At 36.6% G+C, this 25,137-nt stretch overlaps 1 protein-coding gene and 1 long non-coding RNA gene across 16 annotated transcripts in view; one reads left to right on the plus strand and one right to left on the minus strand.

Moving 5' to 3' along the window:
* The window catches only part of robo2 (roundabout guidance receptor 2), a 1,412,536-nt gene that overhangs the window by 142,234 nt on the left and 1,245,165 nt on the right, over positions 1-25,137 (minus strand). For 9 of the 14 annotated variants that reach the window (XM_062977135.1, XM_062977143.1, XM_062977146.1 and 6 more), the window contains 3 exons: positions 20,942-21,069; positions 11,435-11,446; positions 3,572-3,696 (listed from right to left, as the gene is read on the minus strand). In XM_062977135.1, coding sequence (XP_062833205.1) covers positions 3,572-3,696; positions 11,435-11,446; positions 20,942-21,069 — 265 coding nt within the window. The remainder of the gene's footprint in view (positions 1-3,571; positions 3,697-11,434; positions 11,447-20,941; positions 21,070-25,137) is intronic. The other 5 variants (XM_062977145.1, XM_062977147.1, XM_062977134.1 and 2 more) reach the window with 1 other exon arrangement.
* LOC107983173 (uncharacterized) overlaps positions 1,865-25,137 on the plus strand; it is a 40,501-nt gene continuing 17,228 nt past the window's right edge. Inside the window, exon 1 of one of the 2 annotated variants that reach the window (XR_010004944.1) lies at positions 1,865-2,049. This is a non-coding gene — a long non-coding RNA (uncharacterized LOC107983173). The remainder of the gene's footprint in view (positions 2,050-25,137) is intronic. The other variant, XR_001730608.2, reaches the window with a different exon arrangement.

Raw genomic sequence — 25,137 nt, forward strand, 5'->3', positions numbered from 1 at the left:
CGCTTCCATGGCTTTCATGGAGTGGAGGGAAGAAGAGGTCTGCGGTGGGATGGTTTGCTCCCATTGTTGTTTGGGTCAGGGGTCTGTTTTCTACCTGACCTTATTGTTATTCATTTGGGACTGCTTAAAGGCAGGGCCCTTTTTCTTCAAGTTTTGAACGACATGCACAAGATCCAAGAGGTGTGGCCTCATACCAGATTGGCATGGTCAGCAATCATTCATAGGCCACGTTGGCCCGATGTGAATGGCAAAAAGTTGGATAAATCTCAGAAGCGGGTCAACTGGGCCCTTTGAAAAGTTTTGGAGAACGACTTGGGTTATTATATCCCACATGATAACATTAGGTTCAATGATTCAAATCTGTATCGGGCTGATAGGATCCATCTGTCCGAACTGGGCAACCAAATTTTCCTAACTGACCTACAAAAAGGAATTAGGGAAATTCTTGCGAATTTGGTGGGGGTCAGGAGCTAAATAGACATTTGCTCCTGATCTGTGGCAGAATGCTTAGGGGAATCTCTTGTTTTGGTGTGCACCACAAGGCACCTCAGTTTTGGTGTTGGCCAGAGGCGTGAATCCTCGCTTAGGGTTTGTACAGCCCCAGCGAGGGTAAACGATAATGGAGACTTTGACCTCATTTGTTTCAGAGGCAAAACTCTCCACCACATTCCCCTTCAGGTCATCCAGGTTTAGATATGTTGGGGACCTGGTGTTTCGCCCTAAATTCAGTTTAATGGATGGTCGGGCAGGACCACCGATATTGGCTTATGCCTTACCAAATTCATAGATGGCTACTGAGATTTTGGCCCTAGTTCCAAATCAAAAGTTAAATAGGCAACTATCAATAAAGTTGCCCAGTTTTAAACCCAAGTTTACTTGTCTTGTCTCGTTATTTCGGTGGGTTGGAGGGCAATGAGTTATATACAGCCAAGCTCCTGTCCCCAATAACTAAAATGTATCACATTCAGATTGGAACTTATCCGGGAAGAATACGTTATGGTGTAGCTGCAATATTTTATTTTTATTTACAGGGTCATGATCTCACTAAAAGATGGAGGAAAGAGTCTATACACAGATATTATTTCACTGTTAGAATGTAAGAAGGCCTTTATCTTCAGTTACTTAAGAAGATATATACAGACGTAATATATGCAATAAATACACTCTCTCTATTACAGCTCCTCTGTCCTCCATCCACTCCCTAAAGCATCAACAGCCAACACAGAGCACAAAATGGAGGTGCCAGCTTCTCCATACACAGCACAGACGTAACTTTACTCTACTCAGTGTCTGAGGCTTACACATGAGTAATTCTGCAGTTTGCAAGCCTAAAGTACTCCACCACTATCTATGCCAGCCACTTTAAAAACCTTGCCAGGTGGCTGTGTTTCATGGTGGAAACACATCGTGGTAGTGTTGTTTTAGCACCAGACCCTTGCCTTCTTTCCAGAGCCTTCTGGGCCTTGGACAAGGTGGGAAGTGTCAGCCAATGACCTCAAACTACAGGCACAACCAAGTAAAGTTGTGGTCTAATTCTTTCCAGTAAAAATTAGCTCTGTTTACTGAGTGTAGTGAACTTTGCCCCTGTATATTACAAGCCACTTGCAAAGCTTTCCTTTAAATTAGGCTCTGCCACAATTATGTACAGATATAGTCTCAATGTTAGCATATAAAGATAGGGTACTGCAAAAACAAATTTTAAAAGGGAAATTTTTACCAATTGAATCCAATAAGATTAATTTAATGAAAATATCTACTGTCTACTTGAAAGTGCTGATGTTTCAAAAAATTCTGTATTAACAAACTATTGTCACTATTTGATTTTGCTCTTGTTTTCATGAACTCTCTTTCACGTTCAGAGTTCACTGGACTACATCCAGGACTTGCCCTCTGTCAACTGAAGGGCTCCTACCATCCACAGAGAGCTTTTGATTCAAAGAAGCATTTCTGCTGGGTGAACAGAAATAGAAAGAGCTTTTGCCAGGCACTCCAGTTCTCAGTTACTGAAAATATCCCTCCAGAGAGCTGGGCGCTGAATCTATCTGTAAGGTAATATTTTTTTAAAAGACTGACTAGATGAAATTTTGTCACATTTTGTGTAGTGGATTGGATGTTTTCTTTTAAAAAAGGATTTGTTGTGCATTGTTAAGCTCTTCAGTATATCAAAATAACACTCTTAATTGTTGTTGTTTATTTGTTCAGTCGCTTCCGACTCTTTGTGACCTCATGGGCCAGCCCACGCCAGAGCTTCCTGTCCGCTGTTGCTACCCCCAGCTCCTTCAAGGTCAAGCCAGTCACTTCACCACACACACACACATAACATCAAAAATTTAACCTCCATGCCAAGAGAACTGTTGCATATCTCCACCCTCAGAAGTATAGATTGCTTACTTTAAGTGTGACTACTATTGTCCTTTTCTCTCAAGAAAAGCCAGTGTAGTGTAATGGCTATAGAGTTGGACTGTAATACTGGAGACCGGGGTTCAAATCCCTACTCGGCCATGGAAACTCTCTGTGTGCCCTTGGACAAGTCCTGCTGCCTTGTTTAGAGGCAACTCTCCTCTAAACAAATCTTTTCACTCAAGAAAAGCTGAATGACTAACTCCTGGTGCTTAATTTATAATAGTCTTTATGCCTAAAAGGTCTCTGGACCGAAACATGCTATTAATACCTCTCTGGATGAATTTTACTTATTTTGGATTCATTCTTGCCAACAATTATTGTTTTACTTTTATTGAATTCAAAAGGATATATGACTAAAGCCAGGATTCCAAAAAATATGTGCACTAATAATCTTTGAATAGGTAAGATTGTAATAGCTTTGAAATGAAGCTTTGGTATCAAAAATGTGAAGATTAAAAAAGTGTGAGGGCAATTTGAACTTCTATTGATCCTATGGATCCTGGTAATTGAGTCCCCAGGACAAAATGATCTTCCTATGTATTAAAGTGTTCATTGTGATGTTAAAAAACACCTTTCTGTGCTATGTGCCTTACCTTTACTTCTTCACCCCACATCCCCAAGTGCCCATTCTTCCAAAAAGCACTCATACTGAAAACTATTGGAAAGTTTCTGCATCACAGATGTGGATGTCTTGGTTTCTTAGTTGCAGGGCTATATTCATATATTCATGTGGATGACACAACATCTTTTGAATGTTTTTTTTTTTTTTTGATATCCTGTTTGGAATGGATAGCAAGCAAGCCAAGAATGGTTGCATTGCAGATCTAAACAAAGGCACTGCAGAATTGACAGTAGTGCTTTCAATGTCATTTCTCACATGGAACCCATACACGTTGCTTCAACTGACAAATTTATTCATTAAAAACCAGGGTCTTTCCCCTAATATTAAGTAGTTGCCATTGTTATATTCCTTGAACGTTAAATTGCCGACACATGACAGTGATGTAATGATGAAGATCCTTGGGAGGAGGATACATAGAAATGTAATGAACATAGGTGAATGTCTCAGTTTTTGAAATAGACGGAGGAATATTTGTATATGTTCATATAGCTGTATTACTGTAGTAATGTAGGAGTGGAAGTAGAAATGTACATGTAGAATACTTACCTGGCTACCTTCTTTTTGCCAAAACACAGCTGGCTGGGGATTTCCTTTAGTTTCACATGGAAAGGTCACTGTTCGGCCTTGAGCTACGATCTGATCACGTGGCCTGACCACAAACTGTGGAGGTGCTGTGATGTGAGAGGTGAAAATATGGTGTTAAAAATTGAAGTTCTTAGGAGCAATACAAAGTATACAAATATACTTTAATGACAGCTTTTACATTCCACAAAATATAGTTAATTATTAAAAGAAGACACGCTTTCGAAAGACAGAAAAAGCCAGCTACATTATATTATAGAATAAAAGCTATGAAACCCATTCATTTCAATGGGTCAGTTATAGGTAGGACAACTGATTTTACCCAAGGATTAGAAATTCTACCCAAGTTTTCATACAGTTTAAACAAGGATGCTTCTAAAAATATTTCCATCCAAATTTCTCAAGAGGGTTTTGAGATTGCAAAGCAGATAATTTTTGAGGCATGCCATTGAAAAATTAACATTGATTTCCAGACTTATTCAGAACTTTGCAGATACACATGAAGTGCTTCAGTTTTCAACTAGTATTGTTTTTGCTGGTTATTCACTTGGAAAAAACAAGTCTTGATATTGTCTCCTGACGGCATGATTTAATTAATAAGTAGTGGCACTGATCAAATGACTATCCAAAGAGAAATCTGTTTGTACATGTTAAATTTGCACCACAATTTATTTCTATGAGATGTATTAATCAGGTGCAGATGTGTTTTAAATAGCTGAAATCTGTGAAAAGGTAAATACTGCGGGTTACTGAAAAAGCACAATTTCTGACAATTAAATTTGTAAATTCTCTAACCTAAACCAGAAGGGAATCCAAAAGGGAAATGGTTAGATTCATGTCAAACAAGAAGCATGGAATGGGGATACAGTTATTTAATTAATCTGTGTCATCTCAGACAGATACAGAATTACTTATTAACTGACATGAGCAATATTGTCTGATTTTCACTATGTAAAGCTATTTTTGACCTGGAAGTATTGAGTATTGTACTGGACAATACACAGTTAAAATATGAAATAACTGAAGAAGACAAACTGTCTGAAGCCACATTTTCCAGCAACCCCCTCCCTGTTCTTTCTGCAACTGATGTACATTAGTTATCATATATGCACAAAGCAGTTGATAATGAACATCTTTCCATAGCTTTATTTTATGGATTGGACAGATTAAGCATTAAATAGCTAATTAAGTAGTGACCCCCCCCCCCCACACTTCCACCAGGTCAGAAAATTTTAAAAAAGAACAAATCTATGTGCAGGAGTCTAAAAGTCTGAATAACTAAAAATGTGAACTTTTGTAAAATATGGTTGTGTGAAGTATTTTACTTTCACAAAACAAATGCATGACAGAACCCAAAACAGCTATAAGAAATAGCATTTGGACTAGGTTCCATATATCTATCATAAATATATGCTCATGTATAAGTCAACCTCATGAATAAGTTGAGGGCAGGTTTTGGGGCCAAAATTATGGATTTTGATATAATGTGCTGCCACCATTTTCCAGCCCAAACATTCACAAAGCCTTTTTGCCACTCTCCTTAGAGAAGAATGGTTCCTTTTTTTGATCAAAGTTAAAGTACAATACTTACATTGGCCTGTGGATAAGGAGAGTCAGGGGCTTTTTGGTCAATTTTTCAACTTACATATTTAGACTTATGCATGAATATATACACTAATCATTTAAAGATCCATCATATCAAAACAAATATTGAAAGAAACATTTACAGTGCGATAAACAAAGTTTTTGGTTATCAAGTAATTGCCATTCATTGCTTCTTGTCTAACATTAACAGGGTCACAGAAAACAGAAAAAAAACATCTATGTGCAAATTGACATTTGCAAGTCAAAGGCAACAGCTCTAAAGGAAAATATATTGCATGCTTTTGAGAGAATTAGACAAGATTAGCAACAAACAAACAACAAACAAAAACCCTGTAAGATTAAAGGCTTGGGACACTTTTTCCTAGAAACACTGTTTTACAGCAATGTAAATACTGTACATAGTAAATTAGATTTGATTTCTGGCAAATTATGCTTTGATACTGTGTTCAGCAAGTGCAGGCTCCAATCAATGTCATGCTAAAGCTCTGTTATGCTAATAGCAGCTTGGGAGGGCGAGGAACCTGATATGGAAATGAGATGGTTGAACATGAATAGAAAGCACAGGCCAAGTACAAAGTGGGTTTTAAGATGAGGGGATGGGACCCTAAGGTTAATCACATCATGTTCAAAGTTGTTCTTACAGCGGAAGATTGTATTCTACAGCAGGAATTAAAAGTGAGGCAGCAAGGCACGGTTGTATGCACTGGTATGTTCCTCAAGATGGTAAAAGTAGAACTCCCTTTCCAGATATCTCATTGTGCTTGAATAAATAGCTCTTTTAGGTTGCATTCATAAGAAAATATCTTTATTTTATACGGTAACTTAGTTTTTAAAGAAATCTTTAAATATGGCATTACAAAAAAATTTAAACGAATTTAACTGCAATTTTTATATGTGGATATTAGTAACAGCAGACTGTAATAGGACACGAGTAATTTATTTATCCCTATAGCACTATTCCAGGGTGGAGAAGATATTTTTGGGTTTTTTTTTTAGTTCATAGCATTATTTAATATTAAGAATATGCTCAGATACAAGGACAGGAAAGCATAAGTCTAATCTAGCTCTTGTTTTATTTTCAGGTATGTGACGATGGATACAAGTTGGGCGGGGGAGATAAGGCATCGTAATCAATATGTGAGAAGTTACAAAGGGAAACAGCAAATTTAATACTGAAAGATTTCATTAAATTCATTAGAATACAGAGACAATTATATTGACTGGATAGGGAATTGTACATGGATATACTATTCTACTTTTTTTTAACCTACATGCTGTATGTTTCAAGAATATTAATGAGCACCATCATAGATAAATTAATCCACTGGCAATTACTCAAAAGGAAAGATTCTTTTTATGGATCTCCTGACAGACCAGAGCAAGAACATCAAAATTAAGAGTGCTTTAAAAAAAAATCTAAAACTAACCTTTGCAAGTGGTAATTAAAATTTTCTTGGAAAGCTTACACTTTAAAAATAGGAGCTCATTTGAAACTTTCATGATTTATTAACACAATGTTTACCTCAAAGGAAATAGTGTATCAAATGATATCTTTAATTCATAATGGGACTCATGCCTCTAGGCTCTAAGATCTAAAATAAATATGTTATGAAAGTTCTTATCTTAATTGTAGTTAAATTATTGTCTGCATAAGGACTAAAAGTTTAATTGCTTAAATCTTTTGATTTGAGATTCATTACCTTAATAACCTTTTAAAATAATTTGGAATAGACACTGCACTAGCTAACGTGGAGTCTTGTCCACCCTGTTCCAAGGACTTTATCTGTCTGGATTTGAGGTTCTCTTGATTCAGTCCATCTCACAGAAAAAGCAAAGGTATTCAGAAATATTGAGAGATTGGTCTTTTAGCAACAATGTTTCCCTATGATTGACCAATGATCAAGGTCCATAATTTAAAGAACCTTAATGTTCAGAAGTTGTATGGCATGATTGGCATCTACACAGGCCAAGTATAACAGGCTGAGGGTGAATGGGCTTAAGGTTGTCTACATGAAGCATGGAGCCCTATATGTTGGGTAAGGCTACTTAACTAGTGGAAGAACATCTTGTATTTTTAATAGGGATCCCTTGAGAAGGGATTATACTATTGATGTGTGTCACAGGATTTTCACACAACATAATTATTGGCCTATATGTTACTTTAATTGTTTTGACAATATTCTATGAAGTCCTGGGATGTGCAGTATGGTAGGATATCTAGAATTCTCAGACAGAGATCTCTTTTGCCTCAATAGGCTACAAACATCTGGATTATATAGGATGCTGCTATGACAGTTGAAAGTGGAATAAAACCATTTTAACTAAAAGACCAGCCCTGCCACTCCATTCAATAGGAATCAGACTCATATTAATGTAAAATTAATGGTTAAATGGCTGACAGTTGCCTCATCTGATTTCTACTTGGAATAGCTAAATGCACATTGCTACAGATTAGTAGCAAGAATAAGATTGCTAATCTAGGAACAGTGTTCCAACAGAAGTCACTATTAGTTGTATATGTTTCATTTATGTAAGATGTGAGGGAGAAGCATTCCAGTGCAAACAATGGGAAATTCCCTTTGACATTCACTGACTGGATATTATTGTGATTCATTCAATAGAAAAGAATAATTACAGTGCGATTTTTACTAGATGAGAGTATGTTTCTCACAATTCAGGTAAGGTGGTAAACTGTCTGCCTGAGTCCTAGGAGAGAAACAGCTAGTCAAAGTAGACACCTAGCCAGATGGACTGAAAACTGGCATTTTCTAAAGTGTCTTAAAATTGTATTGTTCAGGTTAGTTTCTGGTGCTCAGAATCTCAAGTTGACTGCATCAAAAATATTTCTAACCATTCTTTCTGAAACAGTCATTAGATGGAGAAATTTTGGACCTACTTAATACCCTGAGTAATATTTTTGTCTTCTGGATAATTGAAGCATTTTTTCAATTAATTTTTCACACGAGGTAACAGAGCACTGAATTTCTCACAATAATTTCTCACTCCTTATTTGAGAAACAAACTTTATGTGCTGCAACAGCAAAATACAGTAGAAGTAATTTTGGAGGAGCGAAAATACCAACTTCTTCATCTGGAAAACTCATGCGATAACAGCAGTAACAAGTAAATGTTCTAAATAAGAATAAATATCCTGCTTCCACAACCCATCTGCTGAAAACTCATGTAGGAAATCTTTTCAAAAGCTTAAAATAAAAAGAACAGCTATTTCAGAGATGAGCAATACAGTTATTACTCATAATGTTTTGATTTGCTAATGGGAGTCTGGTTGTAAGGCTGTTATATTCACCAGCTGCCATCTACCTCAAGCAGAACTGTCCTTGACTTTGCATATGTACACCCAGCACCATATGTTGGAAATGGTTTGCTTGGCCAAACAGATATAATTTAAGATTAAATCTTCATACATGTTGGGAAAAAGGACAACTAGAGATAAAGATTAAAATGTCTCAAGTTATCAACAACGCTATAGTCACTGTGAAGGAAGTGTCTGCTACACTACATATACATAAAGGAATGGAGGGGGAAAACATATTATACTAATTTATAAGTTTTATTCTTATCTCACTTGAAATGCGATGTAAATTATAAATTTCAAAATCTTTATTGCTTTCCTTTATAATCATTCAGTTTTAATACTGTTCCCTAATAATATCAGGAAGATCCATGAAGAAGAAAAAAAGTATACTCTTAATTCAATCCCATTTTTTGGCAAAACCTTTTGTTTCATAGATCATGTTGATAGTACAGGTACAGAATTTACAGAGCTTTTTATGCAAGGAGAAATAAATTATTGGAGGTGTTGGATCTAGATGTAGTCAAAAACAAAAGCAGATTTCTCCATATCTGTTGACTCATTGTGCTGAATGATGCAGCTTCTTTGAAACAAAGTAGAAGGATAAACTACTTTTTCTTGTGTGTGTGTGTTGAAATTATATTCTTGGTGTGGGAACTTCATAAAGGAGTGCAGAGTCAATCCCCTGTCTGTGTAAGAAGCTACACTAAAGAAAGCAGCAAAGGAGCTTGTAATACCATAAATCCTATGTTGGGTTTTAGATTTTTATAGCCTGGGGAATGTAAAACATCTTTGGAGAATCACCACATGTATACCAGACTTTTGCCTTTCCTAGTTTATTAAATAGGCCAGTAGAGGACTTGTAGAGTCTCCTTTGAACTAGGAAGGTCCCTAACACACCTGAAAAAAAGCTGTTGTTATACCTTTTCTGGAAAAAAAAAATCCCGGCTTCTACTATAAGCCAGTTCCATTTTTCATTTTTGGAGGACTTGTGTTGGCTTTTTAACTCCAGGGGTTTCTAGATGAGACAGATTATCTAGGTTTATTTCAGTCTGGTTTCAGACCTAGTTAATGGATAGAAATATCTTGGTCACCTTGGTGGATGACTAATGCAAGGGACTGGACAGAGGCCCCTATTGGTTCTGCTGGACTTCTCAGTGGCTTCCAGTATCACTGGACATGGTATCTTCCTGAGTTATCTCTCTGGAATGGGACTTCTTTTTGATATTTCTTGGAGTGGTGCTCTCAGAAGGTGGTGCTGATTGATTCCTGAACCATCCCTTGGCCATTGGCCTGTAGAGTCTGTTAGGAATCAGTCTTGCCCCCTTTGGTATATATACATGACACCACTGGAAAAAGGCTGAAGGCTTGAGGTCAGATGTCACCAGCATGCTGAGGCTATCAGGTTCTATTGCTCATTTTCAACTAACCCCAAGAAATATAGTGCTCTGCTAACTGGTGCCTAGAACTGGTGACTAGATGGGGTGCAAACCTGTTGAAGCATAATCCTGGTCATCTGAAATACAGATTAGGAATAGGGGGTCATCTTGTATTACATGGGGTTACATTCTCCCTGATAATACAGGTTCACAGTTTGAGGGTACTCCTGGATTCAGTTCCAAGCCTAGAAGTCCAGGTTTCAGCAGTTGCCAAAAATGTTTTTTCACACTTGTTAGGTAGTGCATCAATTGCACCAATTTGTGGAGATGTTGACCCTGGCAACGGTGCTTGGGTTACATCTCATTTGGATTTCTCCAATGCACTCTTTGTGGGGCTGCCTTTGAAAGGTGTTCAGAAACTTCAGTTGGCTCAAAGAGCCAGGTTGTTAACTAGGGCTGGTTATAAGGAGGACACAATTGCCTTGTTACAACCCCTCCAGTCTGCTGTCCAGCACAATTCAAAGTGCTAGTTTTGGTCTATAAAGCCTATAAAATTGCTGGGGTCAAGGTTATCTAAAAGGCCATATTTCCTTCTATGAGCCATCTGAGCTTTAAGATCATGAGACAAATAGAAGGGTCTCTCCAGATTATCTTAGAGCTCTAATGCTTGTCAGGCTTATTTGTTGGGAAGAAGGAAAAGGTATTATCACTGTCTGCTCCCAGACTTTGGAACACCTTCCCCAGGGGGGCCAGGATGACCCTCTTTGATCTTCTTCCATTGGTAGGTCAAAACATTTTTGTGCAATCAGGCTTTAGCAAAGTGGTTGAGTTTTCAATGCTGTTTGTTTGAAAGGATTTTATTAAAGCTTTGTAAAGGTTTTAGTCTTTTAATGCATTTTAATATAGTTAATGTTTTAACACATAAATGGTTTAATTGTTTTGTAAATGATACTTTTATTTTAGCTTTATATTCTTTTTAATTTGTATTTCTTAAGTATGTGTGGTTAGCTGCCTTGAACCGCATTATCAGAAGAGAGGTGGGATATAAGATAATAGAGTAGTAACATCACCACCACCACCACCAATATGCTTTAATTAGTCATTAACTTCAGTTCCAATGGGATCTTGTCCTAGAAAACTGGAAGAATTGGTTTTTGATATCCCACAATTTAAAACATACACCACAACTGATGTCATTACAGACAGCAGTCAAGATTTTCCAAATAATCAAAATATTTGGATAATTAATAATTAAAATATACAAGGATATCTATTCACACAAAACATACACACAGAACAAATTGAAGATACAATGATTTGGATAAATAGGAATAGTACATAATATAGATCCATCTGATAATCAAGGAGAACTGATGTAAGGGACAGATACAAGGCAATAATTTTTTGCATACATTTCCCTGTGAAATAAGTAATAATTAATAACTACAAAGGAGCTCGACATGGTTACGAAATGAAAGATGAAGAACTGTGTGAAACCATGCTAAAATGGATAGAAGGATGGTTACTTACCAACAGGGCGAGCTGGAGACATTACAATGATGTGGTGAGAACATAATAAAATTAAAGGAAAAAAAAAGAAATTTTGTCAGAATGCATGATGTGTAATGCTATGTTCAACTGCGGATACTCAGTTGAAAATTAAATCAACACGTCACCTTGAGTTAAATGCTTCTATTCAGGCTAGTTATTAAAACTATTTTTGTTGGAGATAAGTACTGTACAGAATTTGAAAAAGATGTCTCAAATCAATCATCTGAATAACACCTTTCATAGGTTCATATGCCACCGTCAAATGCCACTGCTAATGCTTGACTAAAGTAAAGTAGTTTTATATTAGGCCAAACAGTCAGACTGTCACGCTCACTTCAAACGATCAGCATGAACGCAGATCAAAGACAGCTGCTATCAAAACCAATCTTTATTGAAGAATACACGACTTGGGAAAAGTCGAGAATGACATAATGTTTACATACAATCAATTTTATTACCTTTGCTACTACGTCACATCACACGTAAATATCATCACCAAACCCCACCCCCTGTATCACATTTCTACCATTTCCACACAAACTACTCATTATAATTGTTTTGATTTTCACTCCACAAGTTCCCATGCTCTGCTGCCAGGTGTTTTCATGAGCCGTCGAGGAGTGCTCTTTGTTATGGCTCCAATTCCAGAGCTTGCAGACTCAGCTCTGGGAATTGGCCCCATGACACAGACCTCAATGAATATATCATCTAAACCCACAGACTGGCTAATGTCAATCCAATAAAAAGAAGCATCATTGTCTGATTTAAATACCAATGGAGTTTAAAGCATGGCTGGTCAGTACTATGGTGCAGTTTGGAGAAACCCAAGGCACAATTTCCCCACATTTTGGAAACAGACACACAAGCCAATGCCACATCCCTTTTCCAATCATTGACAAAGGTGATGAAAATGTAACAAATAATTCTGAATGACCATCAATGCTGAATCTCCCAAATTGCTGCTTCCACTTTCTTTTTAAAATGTGGAATGATTGACAGGTTATTTCTGTTTCACTTTGATAGAAAGACTGAAAGCAGTTGCTCCAACAAGTGATTTTATTCTAGCAAGAGTCTGTCAGTACATTATAGTTACTGAAGTGAAGGGAACATGATGCTGTCACTCTGGCTTGTACTCAACATATTTTAAGGAACATGGCTTTATAGAAATTTTCCTGTAGGAAATTTTTTAAGTAGGTTAAATGTGGGAGAAAAGAAGGATACATTCAGTTTTAATATACTGTATTTCTGTTTCCTTTCCCCCATTTAATTTTGTTAGTTAAGAAACAATATATTTTACAAAATATATTTCATATATTACATAATATTATAAGTTTTTCTAGTTTTTGATACTTAAAAAACCCTTTCCCACTGTGATAAATCCACCAACAATTGGTGTTATCTATATTCTCTACACGAAACACCATGCAATGGGAATAATTCTAATTATAGTTTCCCAATTGGCAGACTACAAAGACAGGAAGTTACACAAGGAACGTTAGATGTTATTGCTGCCCCTGATGACAATAACAGTGATATAAGTTTTTAACCTACTTTCTAATGTAGGCCTGTGAAGTGGTTTTCGGCAACTGTACAGGAAATTCACCAGTATACAACCAGCAATTAAGAAAAAACATTTTTCAGACCAAAGGCTTTTAAAATTAATTTGTCTTTACCACAGGCTTTTATCCCAGATAATTCTAAAAGAACCATTAATCTAGTTTAGTTTGCTTTCTCCATCTGTGGACAGATCATTTAAGGAAGATTATAACTGAACAGCATACTAGCAAAGTATGTCTCTCTCAGGCAGAAACTGACACTGTCCACTCCTGCTCCAAATACACTTGTAGATATGTCAAATGATTTTCAGGTCTACATATGTCATTTTCTATTTAATTTAACAAATCCTGTGGATGTATTTAGCCTCAGGAAAGAGTAGATGCTGCACAGTTACATGGGCAGTGAATGGAGAGATAGACTGAAGTTCTGTCTGTCTTAATTTGGATTTGAGCAAATAAAAGGATTCTAACTGCAAAACCTTCAAAAGATCATTCAGATTTTCAACCTGTTTTTGGTTGCTGTATTTTCTTCCAATTAGGAATGTTCTTAACTGAATAGCCTGAGCCATGTTTTGTAGGAGAGAGGCCTTATAGAATTCATGGGTTCACACCATGAATTCAATGATACACAGCATGAGCTTTTATTAATACAATTCTACTGACATTATGTATTTTTTTAAAAATATAGAAACTATGTCAGACCTTGATGGCATTAAGTAAAAAGGTGGGTTTTTTAAAAAAATACAAACAACAACTAAAACAAATCCAACATTATAGTTGGAGTATGAGTGCTTTAGTTTACAGCCCCTTACCTAGGAGTAAAGCCTATTGAAATGAACCGTATTTGCTTCTGATGACAAATATTTAGGATCACTCTTAAATGATTACTGATCTTAATGATCCATTCTTTGAAAAGTTCTCAAGTTTTGATTTTTCCATATGTTTTCCATTTTTACTTTAGAAACCTTATGTAATTAAGTATAAAAAGAATTCTATTCTGGATCTCAAAGATTATTTTTCAATTGCAATTGTTTTTCAAGAAAAGAGGAAGTTTTCTGTTGATCTTGCAAATACATAAGGTTATTTTTCCTTTGATAATATGCATATTAGAAGATATTCTTCTATAGTACATGTCCCACCCGTTGGGTTCAACACTAAGATTAGAGAAAATGGAGAGTAGGCTTTTGTTTAATAGAAAACAACACCACAACCATTAATTTCCTGCAGGTTAAGGACTACCAACCCTGCCCAATGTTACTGTCTTCCTTTTTTGTTTGTTTTGTTATTTTGTTTGGGCAGATCTTTTGCAAATGTGTAAGTTTGTAACTCTCATGCGAAACAGTAATTGTTAAAACATTTTTCTGTTACTATAGAGTTGTGCAATTCCAACATTTAAAAAAAATCAAAGCAATGCTGAAAAAGAGGAGCACATGCACGTTGGTTTTACTCGAGGTCTTTCTCTGACTGTCAGCTAAAGTATACTTAAAAGGACAATGGGTTCCCCTAAACTATGAAGACCAAAATCCACTGCTTGTGGTGATATGAAAATAAACAAACTCAATGTATATCCATAAATCAATGTCTATCCAAAAACCAGGACTGTCCCAATCGCATATAAGTAGAAATCAGCAGTTCTTCTCTTGAAGTATAAGGACAAGTTTTTCATGTGAGTAAATGTCCTGTTCTTTATTGTATGAGTAGACTCCAGTTTCCATATAACTTGACTCAAACCTGCAACCGGTTTTGACTCACAGGAGTCTTCGTCAGGCGGTTGGGTCTACAAATAATACACATCATAAATATATACTTGCAAACCAGCAATTTGTAAAGAAAGTTTACAAAAAAGATTACAACAAGGTATGTTCAGGGACTCTACTTACTTAAATAAACAGAAAAGTTTCAACTTTTAAGGTGAGAAGTCCACCATCAATTTTCTGGGTAGGTGGATCCTAAGGGGACATACTCTTTTGTTCAATGATTCTGAGCTTGATCTCTCTGCTTGTTTGGCCAATGTAAGTGAGCAAGCAAGGACAGGTGATGGCATATATTACACCTTTAGTGGAGCAGGTAGCAAAATGATGCTTGCCATAGCTGTTCAATATGTTCACAGTTTGTACAAACTAAGTTTTTTCAGAATAAACATACAAAAACTCAGTATAAAATCAATCATTTTGCTACCTGCTCCACTAAAGGTGTAATATATGCCATCACCTGTCCTTGCTTGCTCACTTACATTGGCCAAACAAGCAGAGAGATCAAGCTCAGAATCATTGAACAAAAGAGTAAGATCAGGAAACATTCAATGGATTCTATACTATACATATCACCACAAGCAGTGGATTTTGGTCTTCATAGCTAAAGTATACTGCCAGACAATTCCACAAAGAAGAACTGAGTGGAAAGAAAAAACTGCCACCAAACACACATCATTGACACACCTGAGGAGATGCATACAGGGGTTTCAATCACACATGAAAAGCTATGCCTCTGGGGCACGACAAGAAAGAAAGACTGGTGAAGACAATTTGGAATCCGTGTTTCAATAGGTATTGGCTGCATACTCTTTGCATACGAGTCCATATAGCTTGCATATGAAATTGGCAGTGTATTATATGATCATACCCATGGGGACTTGTATGCAAGGGGTGTGAGAGACAGCTTTTTCCCCCATTGTGATAAGTGTAGGAATATTATTTGTATCAATGATTTGTGCTACAAATAAAGTTGTAAGGAAATTTGAAGATAATAAATGATGAGCGCTATTATTTCTGCAAAAAAGGGGGGAAGCAGCAGCAGCAGTAATAATAATAATAATAATAATAATAATAATAATAATAATAATAATAATAAAACTTTATTTATACCCCGCCACCATCTTCCCGTGGGGACTCGGGGCGGCTTACATGGGGCAGAGGCCCAAACAACACAAGGACAAAATATAAGCAACATAATACAATCACAATATAAAACAGATAAAGCAGAAATGCAATATGTCAATTAAAACGACAATACAGGATAAAAAATTACATTAAAAGCACATAAAAGGCAAGACCATAATGAATACAGGATAGATTATTAAAAACCCTCTGGGGCTGGTTAATTAATGACTATCTCTGAAAGCCTGCTGAAACATCCAAGTCTTCAGTTGTTTCCTGAAGGAAGATAGAGAGGGAGCCAACTTAATCTCCCTGGGGAGGGAGTTCCAGAATCGGGGGGCCACGGCCGAGAAGGCCCTCTCTCTCGTCCCCACCAAACGCAGTTGTGAGGAGGGCGGAAGCGAGAGGAGGGCCTCCCCGGAAGATCTCAGCAACCGGGTGGGTATGATGCTTTCTCCACAAATGTAACCCTTGTTTTTGCATTTCTCAAAATGGAAGTACAAAATGAAAATGTACTCAATAAAGGCAAAATGTATGTGAACTTGTTTGCAGACTGAAGAAAATGTATGCAGTACAACTGTTAATACTTATCTGAAACGAGTATTACCAGTAATATTTGGGCAGCCAGATTATCACAAAACCTCTTTCTCTTGCTATGTCCAGACAACTCTTCACCTTCTCCATCTCTTATTAAGACCCGAGCTTTACTTTATTCTATCAAGATTTTTTTCTTTTTTCCTTTTTCTTGCAGAAAATTCATCATATTAAATTGAACTGTGTCTATGTATTAAATGATGGAAATGAAAGTCAGTGTCTTAGGTCACTTCAACTCTGTTTTAATAAACCAATCTGTTCAGGTTTTGATCATTGGCCTTAATGTGTGCAAAAGAGAAAGGAACATAGATAAAGCTAAAAAATGTTTTCATTAACCTTTCATAGTTCTGCTGAACTTTTGGCATAGTCTGATAAAATAGGAAAAATAGGATCCATTTGCTATCCATTAAAATATAATATCTGGTTCTGTACAGACACAATTATAGTATAATGTGTGATTCCTATAAACACAGAAACACAGTAGGTTTTTCAGAGTGAACTTACATCATTCCCCATCTTAATATGGCTGTCAGGTTTCAAGATAACTGTGCTCAATCTCTGGCCATTTATAAGGTTTGATTGATTTTATTAGTAAGTAATAGCACCACCACACAGAGTCAGAGTTGAAAGGTGCATCTTTCAAAGATGGGATACCAGAAGCAGGAAAATGAATGGACTAGACTAACTTCTGTCCCCCAAAGTAATTTGTTAGAGACTTATTGAATAAATATTTTATCTACAATAAATTGTTTGATTAAGAGTCTCTTTTGACTTCGCAAAGACTTTTTCTGTCACCTTCAGCCCTCAACATAGCACTACAGAACTTTGGGCTACTTCAGCCAGGCGGCTTATTTCCCAGAAAAAGAGTAATTCAATTTAGAGAGGGAAAATAGGTGTTTTCTATATTATTTTAAAGTATGGCTCCTTCTCTGTACAGCTTTGAGCGGGGTTTTTTTTCAGATACTTTCTTCTACTTTAAAAAGACATACACAGACTTTGTTATAATAATTCTGTTCTGTCATTCAGTCTTTATTTCAGAAGTATTATTAGAGGAAAGCGCAATTATTGTTAAAACAAACACTAGAAAGGCTGTAACTTCCAACTGTAGCTCATGATTCAACATTTTCCATTAATTGAATGTAATTTTAGTTTTGGGTCTTCTAGATCTTCCTAAAACATTGCATCTCATTTAAAGTCTGTCACTGCCTCCACGTTTTCTCCCTCTATTTGCCAGTTATCAATCGGTCTGGTTGCCATAATCTTGGTTTTATTGATGTTTAACTGCAACCCAGCTTTTGCACTTTCTTCTTTCACCTTGGTGATAAGGCTCCTCAGCTTCTCCTCATTTTCAGCCATCAGAGTGGTACCATCTTCATCTCTAAGGTTGTTAATGTTTCTTCCAGCAATTTTAACTCTGGCCTTGGATTTGTCAAGCCCCACATGTCACACAATGTGTTCTGCATACAAATTGAATAGGTAGGGTGCCCTGCCATACTCCTTTCCCAATATTGAACCAGTTTATTATTCCATGGTTTGTTCTTACTGTGGGTACTTAGTCTTTATACAGATTTCTCAGAAGACAGACAAGGTGACTTGGTATCCCCAGACCACCAAAAACATGCCACAATTTATTATGATCCACACAGTCAAAGGCTTTAGAATAGTCAATAAAGCAGAAATAGATGTTTTTCTGAAACTCCCTGGCTTCCTCCATTATCCGGCGGATATTGGCAATTTGGTCTCTCGTTCCTCTGCCTTTTCTAAAACCAGCTTGGACATCTGGCAACTCTCGCTCCATGTATTGCTTGCAGGATCTTGAGCATTACCTTACTGGCATGGGAAATAAGTGTCGCTGTGTGGAAGTTTGAGAATTCTTTAGTGTTTCCCTTTTTGGGTATGGGGATGTAAATTGATTTTTTCCACTCTGATGGCCATTCTTGTGTTTTCCATATTTGCTGGCATATGGAATGCATCACTTTGACAGCATCATCTTCCAAGATTTTAAACAACTCAGCTGGGATCCCATCGTCTTTTGCTCCCTTGTTATTAGCAATGCTTCTTAAGGCCCATTCAACCTCACTCCTCAGGATGTCTGGTTCTAATTCACTCACCACACCATCAAAGCTATCCTCTATATTATAATATATTATTATTATTTTATGCTTTGCATAGAAGGATCCATACTCAACCCCTGGAATGTTCACTAAAAGAGCTTTGATATTGCAGGCTGAAAAATCTTCTGATAAAACTCTTTAAAATGCTCTTTATCTTCATTCCCTAGATGTAAGAACTCCTTATATCATCTATATACAGTAGAGTCTCACTTAGCCAACACTCACTTATCCAACATTCTGGATTATCCAACGCATTTTTGTAGTCAATGTTTTCAATACATCGTGATATTTTGGTGCTAAATTCGTAAATACAGTAATTACTACATAGCATTACTGTGTATTGAACTACTTTTTATGTAAAATTTGTTGTGTAACATGTTTTGATGCTTAATTTGTAAATTCATAACCTATTTTGATGTTTAATAGGCTTTTCCTTAATCTCTCCTTATTATCCAACATATTCGCTTATCCAGCGTTCTGCCGGCCCGTTTACGTTGGATAAGCAAGACTCTACTGTATATATAAATGTAATGTGGCACATTATGATGGAGTAAACAGCAAAACATTTGTGTCACAAAAGTCATAGTCATCCAAGGTATGTCTTTCAATAAAAAAACCTAGAAAAATAGTCCAAATTCCAGAGGATGAGGAAGGGCTTTTCTCCAACTAACTGCTACCCTGTTTCCCCTAAAATAAGACATCCCCAGAAAATAAGACCTAGTAGAGGTTTTGCTGAATTGCTAAATATAAGGCCTCCCCCGAAAGTAAGACCTAGCAAAGGTTTTGTTTGGAAGAATGCCCGCCGAACAGAACACCAGAGCATGCAGGATCGGTAAATGTACCTACCATAGTGTGTTGTACATGGAAACAATGGTAGTAACAAGAAATTCTTGATAGGATTCACAGTTTGTCTGGTTATGCTGGTTTGTGATGACAACTACTGTACAGTATATAATGTTCATTTTTTTGTTCAACAATAAATGTGAAATAAGATATCCCCTGAAAATAAGACCTAGAGCATATTTGGGAGCAAAAATTAATATAAGACACTGTCTTATTTTCAGGGAAACATGGTAGTTAGAAAGGTAGGCTCTGCTGCCTTTAACCCCCCCCCCCCTTTAGGCCCCACTCTCTTCATATCCTAGCAACTCCCTCAGTTAAAATGGCACCCAGGGCAGAGGCAGAGTGCACTTATGCCTCATCCACACTGCCTATAAAATACAGAATATTCAATTTGAACTGGATTATATGGCAGTGTAGACTCAAGGCCCTTCCACACAGCTATATTACCCAGAATGCCAAGGCAGATAATCCACAGTATCTGCTTTGAACTAGATTATCTTGAGTCCATACTGCCATATAATTCAGTTCAGTGTAGATTTTATACAGCTGTGTAGAAGGGGCCTCATATAATCCAGTTCTAAGCAGATAATATAAGATTATAAATATAATATATAATAATTACTATGGTATAATAATACAGAACAATATAATCTCTAAAATCAGGAGAGTAAATAAAAAGCAACACTCTGAAAGCAGGGAAATTGGGAATTCCAGAAAGAAAACAATCAGGGACAGCTAACACCTCCAAAAAAGGATTCCCCCAGGCAGGAAGCAACCAGGCTTTGAAGCTGCAAGGCCATTAAATGCAAATCAAGGTAGCTAATTGCAGCATTCATACCAGTCACACCGAGACTATTAATTGCTATTCAATGTGGTCAATCAAGGATTTCGCAAGGTAGAAAGCAGCCAGGCTTGCAAGCAGCAAGACTATTCAGTGCTATTCAACCTGGTCAATGAAGATTTCCCCTAGGTGAAAAACCCCCAGGCTTTGAAACCACGAGGCTACTCCGTCCCATTCAACCTGGCCTAGCAAGGATGCCCTATGTAGAAAGCAGCCAGGCTTTAAAGCTGCAAGACTATTCAGTGCAATTCAATCTGGCCAAACAATGATTCCCCAACAAAGGAAGTAGCCAGGCTTCTTTGATTGAGGGTGCTACTCCAGCTACTCCAGAAAACGGCCAGGCTTTGAGGCTACAAGGCTATTCACTGCTATTTCACCTGGCCAACAAATGATTCTCATAAGCCACAGCAACGCGTGGCCGAGCAAAGCTAGTAAGCTATAATTTTCAAACAACTAATGTCAGCAGAATGACATTGAAAGAATATGAAGACAAGTATATAGATGTTCTAAAATTATATAAACTAAAATGCTTTTACTTTATCTTTAAAAATATAACACCAACTATTTCAAGAAATTCTTCTGAAATAATACATTTCTAATATTTTAGAAAATAGAACAATGCATTTGGTGTTATTGTGTTTTTCAAATACATTAGTACTCACCTCGAACTGTGAGAGTAGCAGATGCTTCAACTTTTCCAACTCTGTTCTCGGCTATGCATGTGTAGGTTCCCTCATCTGTACTCATAGCCTTTTTAATACGCATGGTATAGTCATCTTTGATGTCATACCTGCATTTGAAATTGAGAAGATGAAAATCACAGCTCAGCTTAATTTCTCACCTGCAAAGTATAAGAGTTATTCTATCTTGGATGCATTTCTTAGGAGATAATTTATTATGTGGAATTAGATAATTCTACTGAACATTAATCTTCCTGACACTTTTATTGCACCATGCATTACTTTAAAACTTTACAGCTGTAAAATTAGTATTGCTATATTCATGTGATATCAAGGCTTTATTAATAATATCAGTCATTCTGCCCTTGATCTAGAGCACTAAGATAAAAGAGAGCTAACATGCATCAGTTATCAATGTATGACATCTCCCATTTACCCTGCCTCTAACTACATGAGTTGCATATTTAACTTGTAATATTCTTTAATAATATTAATACTAATGCAATACTGAAAACACAAAATATCTCACAAAAACAAATACAAAAATGAAAAATCCACACCCATAAAACAATTCAGCTCCACAGAAGTTTTACAATAACAATGATAATCTTTGATAGTAATGATAAAATACTAATTTAAAAACACATCATAAAAAAGGATTACAATACATTTTCTCATGAATTTAATGTTTTGAATCAGATAATGCTAGACTGCATTTCATTAAACAAAATACCATATATAATATATCTGTTTACCAAATTGATAGGAATTGCTTAATTCTATATTTTAAAGGGGATTTAAAGAAACAAATGGGATAAAGAAATGATAGCGATAACTACAGAAAAAATACTATCTCAATGATTAAAAATGAACAAACAGAAAAATATAAAAAATGAAGCAGCAATTCGGTCCTTTAGCAAAACAAACAAAGAATATACCACTCCCTTTGGGCTACCAATATGATTTGGAAAGTACAAGATTTCAATATAGAGGGTAACAAGCGGTGTTCTTCTCTCTGTTTGGCTTTTCTGTAGAAGATTATTACAGGAATTAGCTTATTCTTAGAAGTACATATGTGGTATTTTGATAGAAAAACATGTGATATAGAACACAAATAGATATGGAAGATAAGAAAGTAAACAACCCAAAGCACAAGGTGAGACAATTAGTCTGCCAGTCCTTACAAATATACTAATGAACTTCAGACAAAAATGTCCCACAAGTAAAAATAGCATATACACCAAATTAAGCTGTGCATTAATTAAATGGGTCAAATTAACTATTGATAACTCCATGGATGAGCCTGTAGAAGTTCCCTGGATCACTTCCAATGTAACAGTGAATTCAGTCTTTATAGAATGAACAAAGTACATTTGCTTTCTCCATATATAGTAAGAATTCCATCAGTTCTGCTCCCTTGACCTTTTTAATCAAGAAAAAAACCTAGGGATACATGCAGGACACACATAGACCTGATATTTAACTAAAGATAAAGCACAGTACTTGGTGCAATATGGTACTTGATTCTATGTGCCAATGTGTTTCCCCCACTATATTTATAATGTCTTTATCTTCCTGCTTTTTCCCCATATGATAATCTATGGACTTCATCACATGGCTCAAAATAAGCATCCTAGGACATTGCCTGTAGCTCTGCCCCAACCGGGATAAAAGCATTGCTAGATGCTTTCCCAGCAACATGGGAAGCTTTCCGCGTTGTGCTGGCTCCAATGGCTCTCACGAGGGCAACACTTTCCCCCTGTGATGGGGAAAGCGTCACGAGAGGGAGGTGCATGCAGGACAATTCACCCCATTGCTCCCTCTTTCCTTACCAGAAAGGTACTAAGTAGCACTCTCAAAATTTTTCTTAGCTATGACCAAACATTTAGGCAGGCATAACCAACATGAATTTTACAGTTTACCGTTTTAGCTGACTCGTTCACACTTCATCTTACTGATGTGTTGATTTTGGCATACCGAAAAGCTCCTTTATAAATCTTAGCAGACTAACCTTTGACAACCTTTAAAACCTTTAAAAACGTATATAGTATGATAGAACGAAAAAGTAGCCACAACTATTTTGCTCAGGAATACCAACTCATTGCATTCTAGCCTGCCACGTTATCAGTGAACTTCTAGACCACCCTGAAGTGGCATGCTCTCTTGCAAACAGCTAGTGTATGGGAAGACTCATGGGATATTACAGCCATCTGTTCTCCCAAAGAATTGATGTAGTGTCCCATAGTCTACTCGCACTGCCCGCACAAGTCATCATGGTTCAGTGATAATCTATGACAGGTGAAGCAAGCAAATAACAGGATGGAAAATAATTGACTCTTAATACACTCTACTGCAGCAAATGACTACTGTAAAACAGGTTACAATTACACATATAAGTGAGTTGTGGAATAAATAATGGAAAACATATTTAGTTTAGCTTTAAGGAGAAGACAAACATCAGTTTAATACAGAATATAATCTACATTCCATACAATGTAGAGTAATATATTTGCTCACTTCACAAAAAAAGAAAAAAATTCAAACCTTATTGTTTCAGATAATGATAAACCTGATCAACTTATTTTATCATTAGTGAATAGCACTAATGCCTTAAGAATAATTACAGAATATAGTACTGGACGAGACCACAAGGGCCATTCAAAGCACACAATCAAAGCACACTTGACAGATGACCATTCAACATCTGTCTAAAAACTTCCAAGGAAGGCAATTTGATTATATTCGGAGGTAGAGTATTCCATTCTAAATCAGCTCTTTCGTACTGTTAAGGAGTTTTCCTAATATTTAGATGGAATCCCTTTTCCTGTAGTTTTAATCAGTTGGCACATGTTCTAGTTTTCGAAGCAGCAGAAAAAAGTTTGCTCCATCTTCACCTGTAACTAATACTATAGCTATAGTAATAACTATAAATCTAATTAAATCTCCTAGATGATTAGGTGGCTGGTGACTGGACGAGTCAGTGTAGATCACAAATGTATTTAGCTTAGAGAATATTTTCTTCAGTTCATAGACATATACATCCCAGTTTAACTTGAATTCTTTTTACAGAAAAATAAAAAAGTAAACCCAATTGAATTCACTAACCAGGTCTGCCAAAAATAATATTTTCCAGGGAAAAATATGAATAAATGAATATTTGCTTATATTGACTAGTTACCCTCTGAATTAAGGAATCACACAGAATGAGCTAATGCTAGAAGGGCATTCCTCTTGGTTCTATATAGTTCATGGATCATTTGTTAGCTTGCTGAATATTCTAGAATTTCAAAGTCCAGTAAAGTGAGTGCAGAAAGTTTCATAATGCATTATTTGGATGGCACATGTAAATGCTGACCTGAACTGAAAAAAAATCAGGTTGAAATAGCTGAAGATATTGGGTTATCCTTCAGCAATTTTAGGGATTCTTAATACTAACATTAAATTTAAGCTGAGTGAAAGGAAGGAGTTGGGCAAGGATGGTTGATACCAGCCAATCACATCACTGACAGAAACCAGATAAGGTAAATATGATGTAGAGATAGGGAAAAGATTCCTAGAGTCCCCCTTCCTTCCCCAAAGCTCAATAACATCATCACTGATCACGGTGGAGCTACAGGGAAGCCTCCTGCACCAGTAATCCTTTGTTTTGGGGTGAAACTAGGGGAAAGGGGTAGGAAGAAAAAAGTTGCATTCCCTTATAATCAGCCATGTCAAGACCAGATCTGAAGGGTAGGATGTATGGCCACCCCACACCCTATGAGGTGGAGTTCCCTCCTCTTTACATGGTGTCAAAATGTGGCACAAATGTCTATTTGTTCCGCATTAGGAGCAGCGTGGAAGCCCCCTTAGGTTGCTCCAAACACAGTAATATAATCTGGATCAAAATGTGGATTAAAGTGATCCAGTTCACTTTAGAGTGCCTTAACAGGCATCTCACAAACTGGCTGGAAGCTGGGATGGTGGCCATAAAGATCTGTTGTGTGTGGGTCAATCTGTTCCAAGGGTTATTTTCCCTACTTCCTCCAGTGAGAAATGATGGCAAAAACAGCTTCTGAGCACTTAACTGTAGCATGGAAAAGCAAGAGATGACAATTGAGTGTTTTCATGGGAATGCTGTGGTTTTATTTCTATGCGGGGAGGTGTTTGTTTACCTTCATGCTGAGCTGTGTATCCAGGTT

Source organism: Anolis carolinensis, chromosome 3 (assembly GCF_035594765.1).
Source record: "Anolis carolinensis isolate JA03-04 chromosome 3, rAnoCar3.1.pri, whole genome shotgun sequence".
Lineage (NCBI taxonomy): Eukaryota > Metazoa > Chordata > Lepidosauria > Squamata > Dactyloidae > Anolis > Anolis carolinensis.